The sequence below is a fragment of the Perca fluviatilis genome, chromosome 14, assembly GCF_010015445.1.
Source record: "Perca fluviatilis chromosome 14, GENO_Pfluv_1.0, whole genome shotgun sequence".
NCBI classification, from domain to species: domain Eukaryota; kingdom Metazoa; phylum Chordata; class Actinopteri; order Perciformes; family Percidae; genus Perca; species Perca fluviatilis.
In genome coordinates, this window is record NC_053125.1 from 28,919,046 (window position 1) to 28,932,869 (window position 13,824).

The window sequence follows — 13,824 nt, forward strand, 5'->3', positions numbered from 1 at the left end:
AGTAAAAAGTAGCCATCCAAATAATTACTTGAGTAAGAGTAAAAAAGTACTCAAGTACTGAGTAACTGTTGAGTAACGTCTGATTTATTTTTTAACATAAGCATTCAATCAGACGGACAAAAATACAAAATAATCATCTTTAGGCAAATTATAGTTCATCCAATCAATAAAATAAATAAAAATTTATTAATTACAAAATAGCTTACATTAAAATAATCCAGGTAAATTCAAGTACTTAAAAAATAAAATACATAAAATAATAATACATAAAAATAAATAAGCACAAGTAACACAAACTTTTTTTTACCAGGCTCTGCAGGCAGAACTAGAACAAGGTAACGGAGCTGCTTTTTGGCACTTTTACTAAGGTAAACATGCTTTCATTATGAGGCCAAAGGCCTGGATTACGAAGCAAGATTTGGGGTTAACAGCTAACTTCAGGTTCAACCCAGGGTTTTCTGTATCACGAAGGTGGATCACTTGATACCGGGTTCAATCGCCATGGTAACTCATGCTGGACGCCTAACCTGGTCGGGAGCAGGTTGGAGATCAGAGATGAACTGGACCGGTGTAAAAGCACCGCCTACTGACCAATCAATAGGCCTACTCGATTGATAACGGCGTCACAGTTCTTATAGAAGATCAGGCGGAGCTCGGTGCGGAGAGAGAGAGAGAGAGAGAGAGAGAGACGGGGGAAATGTGCGCTCATAAAAGTTAAAACATTTAGAGAAAAACATTCCCTGATGGGTATATTTATGAAATATATAGATTTGAATGGGAGGGAATTACATATCGGCTATTTCTCTGCTTCTTGAGCCAATGCGCACAGCGGTTTGAATTATGTTTTTTATATTTTTTATAGAAGAATAGAATAGAATACCAAAGAAGTAAAAAGAAAAGTAACGAGCTCATTGTAGCCCAATGTAGCGGAGTAAGAGGACAGTTTCTTCTTCACAAATCTACTCAAGTAAAAGTAAAAAGTATAGTGATTTAAAACTACTCCTAGAAGTATAATTTTTTCAAAAACTTACTCAAGTAAATGTAACGGAGTAAATGTAACTCGTTACTACCCACCTCTGACTAAATAGATCATCACATCCAAAGTTAGACAGCGCACAGGACAAGTTTTGTCCAGAAAACACGTCCAAAAACATGTTGCTAGAGTTGCATTTACTGAAAATATTTGAGTTGGCTTAATCAGTACTAATTTAACTGATATTCAAGTATCAGTTACTTCATATATTTAAGCTCTGAGAACCTCATACCTTTGAGTTTATGAACTCAAAACAATTGCCTCAAAACCTTTTTCAGGTGAGTAACAACAAATTCACGCGTTCACCCCTTAGTGGCTTATTTAAATAATTAATAATAATAAATTAGTTTTGTCCCTACGGATGATGAAATTATTTTGACCATTTGTGAAAGTATAAATGTTGCGTGAGAATGTGTGTCCGTTTCTGTGTGTGTGAAAAGCACTGGTATGTCTTTATCTATATCTTATCAGTCTCGCTCTGCAGACGGGCTTTATCAGGTTCCACAAAACTCAGTCTGAAAACTTCATAAAAACTTCATAAAAGTTCAAACATTTAGAGACCGACGACCCGGTTAACGTTCTCTGATGGGTAACTTTATGAAAGATATAGATTTTCAGCAGAGGGAATTACATATCTTTGTCGGCTTCTTGAGCCGTGTGTTGCCAATGCGCGCATCAATTTGAATTATGTTTTTATAGGCCAATTTTTTCCTCCCACTGCCAGGGTTGCAAATGTAATAAATAGGTTGAAAAAATAGGCTGAAGCAATTACAGTTTATGGAAAGCAGAAGTGTAATTATGGTCTGATCTCCTGCCTGACTGATGGGGAACTGATATTGATAAGCCTTGTGATTTACGCATTGACAGCGTCGCCTATTTTTTTTGCCAGCTTTCCTTTCTGTTGTAGGAAGCAGCGACTGTATTGCATTTTGCCAGTAAAACCTTTGTGTTCTTCATATTTATGTAGAATTATAGTTTTCTCTTCTTATGTACAATATGTGGCTCTAGTAGATGTTTGCGATTGGTCACGATGTGCAAACACTGCCTCTTTTATGTGAATTCTACATTAGGAAACCCTGGGTTGATTGAACTAGTTGATAACCAGCGTCGTGACACAAGTTATGTGGGATCGCGATTGTAAGGTTAGGTGAAGCCGGGTTAGGTGAAGCCGGCTCTCATCTACATGGACGCAGCAGTTGCCATTTTTGCAAACCATACATAATTACAAGGAAAAATATTACTGAAAATGCGCTTCAGGTGTTTGGAAAGGTCAGGAGGCATTTTACAGTACAGTCCTCAAAAAGTCGCAGCATTCTTTGTGGCTTGTTGTGTTTTACACATTTACATAAATCATGGATGTGTTGATGACATAAATGAAGAAATATTAGAGGACTTAAGGAGACGTGATGTTGAACTATGGCGGGATTGGACACTCCGGCGGGATCTGGTCCGGGAGTGGCGATGCGCTCCTGATGGAGCGGGTGGACAGAGGTGGAGTGGGGGGGAGGAGGAAGGGGCACAACAGGTGCAGGTGGTGCGTTTGGAGGCCCACGCTCCATGGCTGCAGCAATCCTCTCCAGACTTGAGGAGATGCGCCCGAGAGGCTGCAGCAACATCGCCACCCGGTCAAGACGGGCATTTATTACTTTGCCGCATCCCGGACAGCTCCCGCTGGCGTGCGCCAGGCAAATCCGCCATTATAATAGCAATCAACCATGGAACCAGCGCGCCTGCTCTTAAAGGGAATGTGATATGACGCTCTGATTGGTTTATTGCACGTTATGCCCAAAACACACCTAGCTACTTCAGATCAACCCATTTAAGATTTGCGTCGGGCGCAAGAGTCAATAGGCTCGTTTGAGATGAACTGCGCCTCGCCTGTAAAGCGGACGAGAGCAGGCGGCAGCAGCGGGGGTGGTGACGAAAATCCACTCTCAAGTCGGACAGTTTTCTAGCCGTATCCAGCAGCCTTCAGGCTGAACAGGAAGTCACAGGAACACTGTGGTCCGATTCTGATTTATTAAAATGTTATCACACCAATATATTAGCTCCTACACAGTCTCCAGTTGTTTTTAGGGTTGGGCGATGTCCCCTAAATTGGCAGTTGACGATGGTTACAGTAAAACATCCTGATGGACGATGATATCGTCGTCCGGGGCGGGGTGTAGCTTTACATAAATATTTTTTCCTACTACTATGGGCCAACAGTTAACATAGAAACGATTAGACATACATTTAAATGCCCTCTGTAAATGGTGCCCTGCTGGTAGGTTTTACAACATGACCTACTTTCACTTAACTATGGTGCAGTAAAATCAATCAGATGTCCGTGATCTGCGTAGCGACAGTACAGTGGGACGTTTGCCTTCAACAGAGCGACAGTAATAACCTAACATACCATCATTACTGAGTTTAAACTACATTCACGGTTATGTTTGCACTGAATAACGCATTCAATAAACAGAAACATAACTCTTGCAGCGCACATGAACAGATGCGCAATATAAGCTCACACATAAAATAGCACCCTCATGAATTAGCCTACTGTTGCTAACGTACATTCATAAATCCTGCATAACATCGTCCCGTACCTACATGACCTCAGACTTACTTATTGATGCACGCACAGAGTAGTGTCGACAAACTTAGTCCAATGAGGGGAGAAAGGAAAGTGTGATAGCGCTCCACTTTTAACGCTTTTTTCTCTCTCACTCAAGACCGCTGTGTCCAACGTTAGAAGGTAGAGCGAGCTACAGCTGACAGGGAGAGAGAGAATGTATCACTACAGCCAATCTTGTCTTTGTGTCTTTGCTAGTTTAAGACCGACGCACTTGTCAATTTCCCGTCCAGCGCCCGCGACTAGGATTAGTGTGTTTGACCGGGGTGGGGGGGGGGCGACACATCACGATGGTGGCTCTCCATCATGATATCGTCCATCGGCACAACCCTAGTTGTTTTAATTATGACAGAGTAGCTCTCAAAATGCTCTACATGCGATCTGTTTCTGATTTTAATTAATAACACTGTATCAGCTGTGCTGTGTGTTTAGCCAGTTCTGTTTATTTTGTTCCTCGTTCTTGTATTCTAGTCAGGCAATGTTATTCCATTCCTGTGAATAGTGTCACTACCCAAAATGAGTAGAGTGCAGCTTTGAGTTGCGCATGCGTCACTTTGCGACGAGTGCAGATGTGAGTTGCGCATGCGTCACTTTGCGACAAGCAGCCTACAAGATGCTAACGGCGGTTTGAGCTAACGTTAGCAATCAAGTAGCCTACTAGATGCTAACGGCGTTTTTAGCTAACGTTAGCAATCAAGTAGCTAGCCTACTAGATGCTAATGGCGTTTTGAGCTAACGTTAGCAATCTAACAATTATAGAGAGCTAAAACGTTTTTGAAATGACTGCTAGCTACAAGTTAGCAATCAAACACAACATCGGCTGTCACTTGAATGGCGTTTTGAGCTAACGTTAGCAACCAAACAATCATAGATAGCTAAAACGTTTTAGAAATGATTTCCATCTTCTGTTATTGTATGTAAAGAGAAAAGTTTATTATTTTACAGATTTCACAAATTTCAGTAAGACACGTTATGCCGTAAACCGTTTAAATCTGAGCATGCGCAACTCAAAGCTGCACTCTACTCATTTTGGGTAGTAACAATAGGTCCTAGTATTTTGATCAGGCACTCAGTCGGCCACCTAGCGGTACAAAGCCTGAAGTAACAGTCAGAACCCACCTTTTCAGAGTCATTAGGCTCGTTCGAGATGAGCCAGATCTGCGCAGAATCGATCACCGGCGATCTGCGCCCAATGCATGCCGGTTAGATTTGTGTCCGACTTGATCCCGACTTGCTCTGACGTCATGCACACGTGGGCAACGATACTCTCACGAGACCAAGGCGGCCGCAGTTCTGAGACGCAGGTAGCGCAGTTGCTTTTCACCAACTGCAAGAGCCAGGCGGACGCAGGTGGACCCAGTGCATGCTGGGAAACGCCGGCCTCTCAGCCGATCAATCAGCTGATTGGTTCAGAATCGACTCAACATGATGACGTTTTATATAAACTTTTTATTGATTTTGATTCGGAGGGGTTTTAACTGCGATTTGTCTGATTTAAAAGCTTATTCTCTACAGAACACATGTTGTGTGGCTGATAGTTACATTTAGAAGTCAGAGAGACAAATCTGTTGAGATTACAGATCATCTAGGCCTACAGTCTGTTGGTAATTAAAATCAGCAACAGATCACATGTAGAGCATCTTGACTGCTACTTTGTCATAATAAAAACAACTGGAGACTGTGTAGGAGCTGATATATGGGTCTGATAACATTTTATTAAATCGGAATCGGACCACCAATGTTTCTGTCACTTCCTGTTCAGCCTGAAGGCTGCTGGAAACGGCTGGATAAACTGTCCGACTTGAGAGCGGACTTTTGTCACCCCCCCCGGCTGCTGCCGCCTGCTCTCGTCCGCTTTACAGGCGAGGCGCAGTTCATCTCAAACGAGCCTAGTCACACATGTGCAGGGCAAGATTGTGCATCAGGTTGAATCCTCAGATTATAGTATAATGATTTGGTGTGCGTGCATCTAATGGTGAGTTGATACCAGTTACTCAATGTATGTTCCTAGCTGCAATGTTGCACTTGCTTATTAGAGGCACCACTTAAAGTTTGTGGCTCTCGAGAGAAGCGTGCTAAATTGTTTGTGCTAATATTGCTATGCTAATGCTAATGCTAGGACATGCTGGTTGCTAATATGCTAGCTTTCTCATTGTGTCATTGTAAACCATGTTGCTATACTAATGCTAATGCTATGATATGCTAATTGCTAATGTGCTAGCTTTAGTTGTTTCATTGTTAGCTATTGTTAGCCATGTTGCTTAGCCTTAGGCAATGTATTAGCTTAGCAGGTCAAGATGTAATGTTACCTATGCTATCTGCATGTTTTCATAAGACATTGAATTGTCTTCTCTCTTGTTAATTCCAGAACCACACCCAAGCTCCCAAGCTTTCATTCACCTGATCATCTCTGTTCTGTGTTGTGGGTGTGAAGATTTAATGTGTAATAAATCTTTGAACGACCTTGGCAAGCCTGGTGTTTGTGTTCTGACAGGATACCCTGTAGAGTTTGCTGCCGGAAATTAAGAACTACTTCCCTCATCACCCCAAATCCTTTTCAAACACACTGTAGATGATTCTTAATCTGAACAGATTTAGTCTCTCTGACTTCTAAACGTAACTATCAGACACACAACATGTGTTCTGTAGAGAATAAGCCTTTAAATCAGACAAATCACAGTTAAAATCCCTCCGATTCAAAATCAATAAAAAGTTTATATAAAACGTCATCATGTTGAGTCGATTCTGAACCAATCAGCTGTGAAATCAGCTGAGAGGCCGCCGTTTCCCAGCATATATTTTAATAAGTTTAAGAAACAATATTTGATTATATTAGAGTTCACTTAAAGCTTTTAATATTTGTCTCTCTCTGTCACACCCACACACACGGGTTGCATGATATTGACAAAATGTGATATTGCGATATCGATTATGAATATTACGATATCGATATGAATTAAGATATTTTTAAACATATGTAAAATTACAAAATAGATTCATAACAAATTAAAGTTTTCATCATCATGTATTGGACTGGTATTGGACAATATAAATAAATAAGGACCATGTATACAGAACAGGACATGTTTTACTGGTTGTACAGTATAAAATATATAAAGAAAACAGGACACAACTTTTCTTTGGCTTTTCTGATTCGTTATGTTTTGTTGTCTCTATTTCTTCACTTACGCTGTCACTCTATCTAGTGAACAAACAGAAGTATTTACAGACCCGCCAACACTTACAGCAGTATTCACATATAATGTATGTGTTTCCAGGCGGTTGTTAGCCATTGCCAGTGCTTTTAGTTTCAGTGTTAATGTGGTCAGACTGATGAGAGACACAACTTACTATACTACGTGTGATGAGTAAGGTTACGGTACAGATATAAAGCTTAGACTTAGTTCTGGGATGCCAGAATTTAAGTCTTGAATTGTCGTGGAACTTTATCTGTTCACACACACACACACACACACACACACACACACACACACACACACACACACACACACACACACACACACACACACACACACACACACATTTTAACCATTTATTTATGTCCACATGAAGAAAAATAGTACAGGGACACAAATATTACAGATGCAGTACAATACATACAAAAACTCATAGACCAGTGGCACGCAGCAGATCTTCACAATATCACTTAACAAGCACAATACTCAGTTCTTAAGGGTATAAGTAGCAACGTCCCCGCCATATGTGGCAGCTGCCAATAATAGCACATATGGCACAGTATTTTGCAATCTGTTTAGCCTCTTTTTGGCCATCCCAAGTTGTTGCAGCCCTCTTACTACCAACCTGTGTGTGTAGGCTACCAAATATGAAAACTAGTAGTGTGCACCTATAGCCCAGCTCTGAGATGGTGTTTAGGAGTGGTTGGTATTAAACTACCTTAGTGTAGAAAACCTTCTCCATGCTGGAATCAAAGCTGCAGCCTACCTCCAAAATGAATACCTCACTGGACTCCTCATTGATAATAACTACATTTGGGGTGTTGGCAACCAGGGGCCTAGTTCACAAAACCAAGACTTAGCCTTTAGCCTTGACTCGGTTTCACGAAAGCAGAGGCACATAAATCACCATGGAGATTTAGTCTCCTTGTGTTCATGCCACCTTGGAATAACAGGCACCGCCCCCAGGTTACGTTGTTTTTCCCGATGCAGGTTCGTCTTTGACATTTTGGAATAACGTTGCATGACTGCCACCAACGGTTGGCCGTAGCCGAGAGCATCAGGTGGGTGAAAACATGGAGGCCACAATAACAAAAGATTTTCTGCTGTTTTCTTATGCGAGCATCCAAACAGCACATCGCCAGGTGTTTGTTTGTGTTATCTGCAGGACAACCAATGGGAAAAGACACGGATAATGTGTTTTTTTTTTTTATACATAGGCCTATTTATGAATAATCTTAAACATGTTGTGTCTGTGTATGTTTCTTGGCAGAGGCATTTGTCCACAATAAACAGTTTATTGTCATTGAAATATGTTCAGTGAACCAAAGTCGCCTCCATCAGATGTCAGTTGTCAACAACGCGTCACCAACTGGGGAACTTGGTTATCAAAATCCAGCCCGAGTTTCCGACCTCTGATTCCCACAGGACGTTACGTGAATGGTGACGTTTTCATTCGGAAAAACGTTTTTCTGATGTCCATGAACGCACAGTCTGTGCAGTTAGCCTGCTCCCAACCAGGGCAGTGGTACTGTACACATCCTTGGCATTTGACTCATGACTCAAATCTCCAGAGATAACAATGAAGGCATTGGGCTTCTGCGTCTGAAGATTTGAGACAGTGTTGTGGATGACGTCAGCAGCTGCCTTCATATCAACAGATCATGGAATGTAAACAACGGTCACTATGGCGGACGTGGGGTGGGGGGGGGCATGGATGTATTAAGATAGGAGCAAAGTGTGTCTGCTCGGCACAGACAGCCAGGTCGCCTCTTTGATCGAACTGCAGCGGTGCATACTGGAGAGAAACTGAAACTAGCGAAGACAGCCAGGTCGCCTCTTTGATTGAACTGCAGCGGTGCATACTGGAGAGAAACTGAAACTAGCGATCTCATCAATGTTGGTATTGATATTATTGATATTTGGATCGATCTGCCCACCACAAGTTCTCAGGCGAAAATTTAAAGATTTGCCGACAGCCACATCAAAAATGGCAGCAGGTACAAGCTATAGAAAAGTAAGTAACACCTGTTGTATTTTATTTCCTTATCAGTGGTGTGAGCCAAATATATTTTTTAAATGCATTAATTTATACTTCATTTGAAGACTTAATAATGAAACAGAATAGTTTGTTGTCTAGTTTATTGATCATGTTAACATTTTAAAATGTATTTGCCAGATTTAGGTTGGTTGTTTTCTGTTGATACGGTATGTAACCTGTTGTTTCAGAAAAGGCTCAAATTCTGTAATTATATTATTTTATTAATCCATTGCAGTACTTTGATACTTTTTGAATATTTTTCCACCACTACTTTTAACAAAATAAATTTTGTTTTTTGGGGACAGAGAGCCACAATGGAGTTGGTCCTGAAATCCGCCTACCAAATAAAACTGAGGTGAATGGGAATTTTTGTTTATTCAGTCCATGTTGAGAAATCACAAATTTGTGTCAGCGGTCTTTCAAATCTGAGCAACATGCAACACTCTCTATTATTTAAGTCTCAGTTTTCTGATTGTGATCCAGCATCACTTCCTACTCCTAATTTAAAGTTTCATGGGTTCTTCCTTGGTGCGCTCCCAAAGGTGGTTGTTGGTGATGGTATCCGACCTGTACATACCAAACATTGGTAGGACCTGGACTACAAAACCTCCCATGTTCTCCTATAGAACAAAAATGGGACTGGAGCACACTGATTGCACAATTTAAGGGATACTTTGCCGACCAGTGTTGTAGTACTCGAGATGGGTCTTGGTCTATTGTAGAGATCAGTTTCAAGACCACATTTTGAAGGTCTCGTCTCAGAATGAAACGCATATTTACTCGGTCTTCTCTCGGTCTCAGATGAAGAGGACTCTGGATTTTATTTCAAGACAAACTGCAGGGATATCACTAAATGGCCTTTGCATTGTCTGATTTATGTGTTAATATTATTACTTTGATTTGATGTAAAAGTTTCTGCTTGAAATGCAACCCATCACTTCACTCGTTTCTAATTTGAAATTTGTTACTGTTAACTCCCTCTCCCCGCCACCTTAACACGCACTCAAACAGGATAAGATGCCCTGGCTGTCTATAAGATGTCAGCCATCGTCTGTAATACGATTTAGCTTCCTAACTATAAGGAGTTATGTGCAAAACAACATCTAAAAAAATCACACAGCAGTGTAACACTGACTGAGACAGCTAGGACCATTTACATTTTTTTATCAGCTATACATATTAGCTAGTTGTGTATATATTGTTTGTTTCAGGGATCTAGTGTGGGTTACACACCCAAAAATAGAAGTACCATTGTGTACCTTAAAGGGTACAAATGCTTGTCGCAGGAGAGGTACCCTTTTGAAAGACAATTCAATACCCTTCTCTTTCATTTTGTACCCTCAAATTAGTCAAAAGGTACAGTTCTGGCCTCTTAAAAATACAATACTTTACTCTTAAGGGAACATAAAAAGTGTACCTGTAAGTATCTTTTCTCGTACCTCCTGTTTTGAGTGTGAAGGGTTAGTATGGGACTCGCACTGGACTGGTATTGATGGACTCTGGTCTTGGTCTTGACTTGGTCTCGGTTTGGGTGGTCTTGACTACAACATTGCTGCCGACTTTAAACCAGCTCTATGTCATGACAGTGTGGGTGGTGTGCACCCACACTGTCATTAACTAAATCATTAACATATCTCTTTGCAAGATCATTATCTTTTCTCTCTTTCTTTCAGGTCGGCAAATCAGCTGTTTGGTCTAATTAGTTGCAAACAATGTGAAGGGGAAACAGGTAGCTACACATATTTGCATCACACATCATAAAACCATGCTATGATAAGTGTTTTCTGTATTCCATCAAACTCTTCTTGTCTGGTATGTGTTGCAGGTTCAGAATACCTGAAAGGGGTGTTAGGCTTTGTGTCCAAAACCAGACACAAGACTTTCAACTTGAAGAATCCAGCTGGTGCTACATGGAAGATAGGAGACCTGGGCGATACTATTTATAGTGGGGAAGATTACGAGGTAAATGGTTGGGGAAAGTTTTACCTTCCCGAGAAAGTAAATATGCAGGTTGTAGGTGTAGTGAAGGGGATCTCGTGCCCGTGTGACCAGCTCGTTGTGATGACCTGCTGTGAGGACAGACAGGTGTATGCCTACGATGGAGAGAAGCTGCATCTGGTAGCTTCAAACCTGCAGCAGCTAATGGATGAGGGAATAAAGTACCCAGGGTCCAGGAGCTATTACAATGGGGAGGCCTTCAAAGATATGGTGAGAACTTAGTTAAGTTGCTGAACAAGCAAGGCTTTGTGACTCTGATGAACCTGTGGGCCCTGATAACTATGGCTTATATTGTCTGTTTTGTGTAGACAGATGAGGACTGGGACAAAGTGAACAAGAGGCTGGACCAAGAACACCATGAACTGGTGATGTCAAAAAAAACTGAATTCCTTAAGAATCTCAAATCAATCAAAGACAACCTAGGTGGGCATCTTTCTCTTTCCTGCTTTCAGTTGTGTTTTGCTTGGAATAATTAATCAATCAGTAATTATTCTTTCACAGGGAAGCCAGAGATCCTTCAGCAGCAGACTGCTCCACCCTCAGAAGAAGGAGCGCTACCGCAGGTCCTTCATTCCAGCAGCAGTCAGACTCTTTAATGCAACATCATAATGTAGCACTGTTAGCTGTTTCTGCAATATGAGCATCACTCGACTATATTCTGCACTATACATATTAATTTATTTATTTATTACTCTCTGTTACTTTCGATAGTGCAATATTTTTGTAATATATATATATTACAATATATATATTATATATCATATTTCTATTCATCTGCACCTTTCTCATCTGTATATCTGTATATATATATACACTTTTTATTACTATTATTAGTATTATAACAACTATTTTCTCTGTCTAATGCTTTTACTATGTATATCTTTTCTCCTATGTGTACTAAATGTGTATTTATGTTATTCTGATGTGTGTACGTTTTTCTTCTTCTTTTGAGCTGCTGTAGCACAGGAATTTCCCCAGTGTGGGATTAATAAAGTCTATCTTATCTTATCTTATATTATCTTATCTTATCCTCCAAGCAAAACATGCAAAGTTGCCCCTTGCTGGGTTTTAAACACAGAACCCACTTTCCTTTAATATCGTTTATAATATCTGATAGATTTTTTTATAAAGTGTTATTAGTGGAGATGAGTTTCACTGTGAATTTGTTGAGCTATAAAAATAAGCTAGAAAGCATTATTAAAGTGTAACTCATAATTAAAAGCGTAATTAGGACGTAAGGGCCTCTTTTAAGATTTTTCGTGTTGTCATTTTCGGTCAAATGGCCTTTTGAATGGGAGTGCTAGGGGCACTACTATGATAGCATCGAAATCTCTATTTCTAAAAGACTAAGAAGGCTCTAACGCAGTGGTCAGAAAGAACAGAAACACTTTGTTTCTCCCACTATGACTCTAGAGTCGCTACTCGCTCAGAAGCTTGAGAAAAAAACTTGAGGGTCTAATAATAGTGTTGCATGCTGCTCAGATTTTAAAGACTGCTGATGCAAATTTGTCATTTGCCAACATTGGCTGTATAAATAAAATACCCACTCACCTCAGTTTTATAGAGCAGGGAGGTTTCGGAACGAACTCCATTCTGGGTCTCTGTCACCGAGAAAACAAAATTTGTTTTGTTAAAAGTAGCGGTGTAAAACTAATCTAATCAGAATTTGAGCCTTATTGAAACACCAGTTTACATACCGTATCAACAGAAAACAACTAACCTAAATCTGGCAAATACATTTTAAATTGTTAACATGATCAATAAACTAGACAATGAACTATTCTGTTTCATTATTAAGTCTTTAAATGATGTATCCATTTAGCTCACACCACTGAAAAGGAAATAAAATACAACAGCTGTTACTTACTTTTCTGTAGCGCATACCTGCTGCCATTTTTAGTTTGGCTGTCGGCAAATCTTTATATGTTCGCCTGAGAACTAGCGGTGGGCAGATAGATCCAAATATCGATAATATCGATACCAACGTTGGTATTGATATTGATCAATACCAGTGTAATGAGATTGATACTTTGCTGTCACATCAAAGAGGCGATCTGGCTGTCTGTGTCTGTGTAAGTGCCGCTCCTGTCACTGAGCAGAGCACGCACACTTTGTTCCTCTCTTAATACATTCATGCTCCTCCTTCCTCTTGTGATTTGATGTTGTACCGTCACGTGACTCAGCGGCACCAGGCAAAATAATGCTTTCTTTATGATTTAAGTAATGTGTGACTTATGACTGGGTTGTATGATGTGTTAATATCCTGGTTTGTTTAGTTTCCTGGTTTATTTTGTAGGCTCACTTGTAAGGCATCATTCTTGTTTGACTTCTTTGCTCTGTGTGTTTTTCCTGTTAATCAGCCCTCATCTTACCTTACACTCCTTATCACAAATATTGCCTTGTTTATTTTTGTGCTAACTTTGAATCTCTGCTGATGGACCTTTGATCCGATCTTACCTTCCTGATCTACATAATTTTTCATTTGCACAGAAACTGGTTGTGCATTATCCTTTCAGTCAATCCAAAGTGCTTCACATCAGGAACTAAGAAAAGAACAACATATCTTGCAATAAGAATAATGAAACGTAGAAAACAGGAAAATCATAAAAGGTTACAAAGAAACAGGAAAAGGAAATTGTCACACCACTACTGAGTATTATAAGCCATTCTAAACAGGTAGGTTTTGAGTTTAGACCTGAAAAGAGCAACATCTGTAGTTGTGCGAATATCAGGGGGTAACTTGTTCCAGAGTCTCGGGGCAGCAACCGCAAAAGCCTGATCACCCCACCGTTTGTACCTTGACCTCGGCACTTCTAAAACCAGTTGGTTAGAAGACCACAGAGACCGGCTGTACTCACGCAGGTTAAAATCTCGGATAAGTACTCTGGGGCCAGACCATTAAGGGCCTTAAAAACAAACAATAAGATCTTAAAATGTATTC

General features: G+C 40.3%; 1 protein-coding gene across 1 annotated transcript; it reads left to right on the top strand.

Annotated features, from left to right (window-relative positions):
• Positions 1-8,296: 8,296 nt before the first annotated feature.
• LOC120573516 lies at positions 8,297-11,593 on the top strand. The gene is made up of 6 exons (XM_039823295.1): positions 8,297-8,861; positions 9,191-9,240; positions 10,559-10,614; positions 10,711-11,093; positions 11,192-11,306; positions 11,385-11,593. Exons 1-6 carry the CDS (start codon positions 8,742-8,744, stop codon positions 11,477-11,479), a joined length of 819 nt encoding a protein of 272 aa, XP_039679229.1. The 5' UTR covers positions 8,297-8,741; the 3' UTR covers positions 11,480-11,593.
• The last annotated feature ends 2,231 nt before the right edge of the window (positions 11,594-13,824 follow it).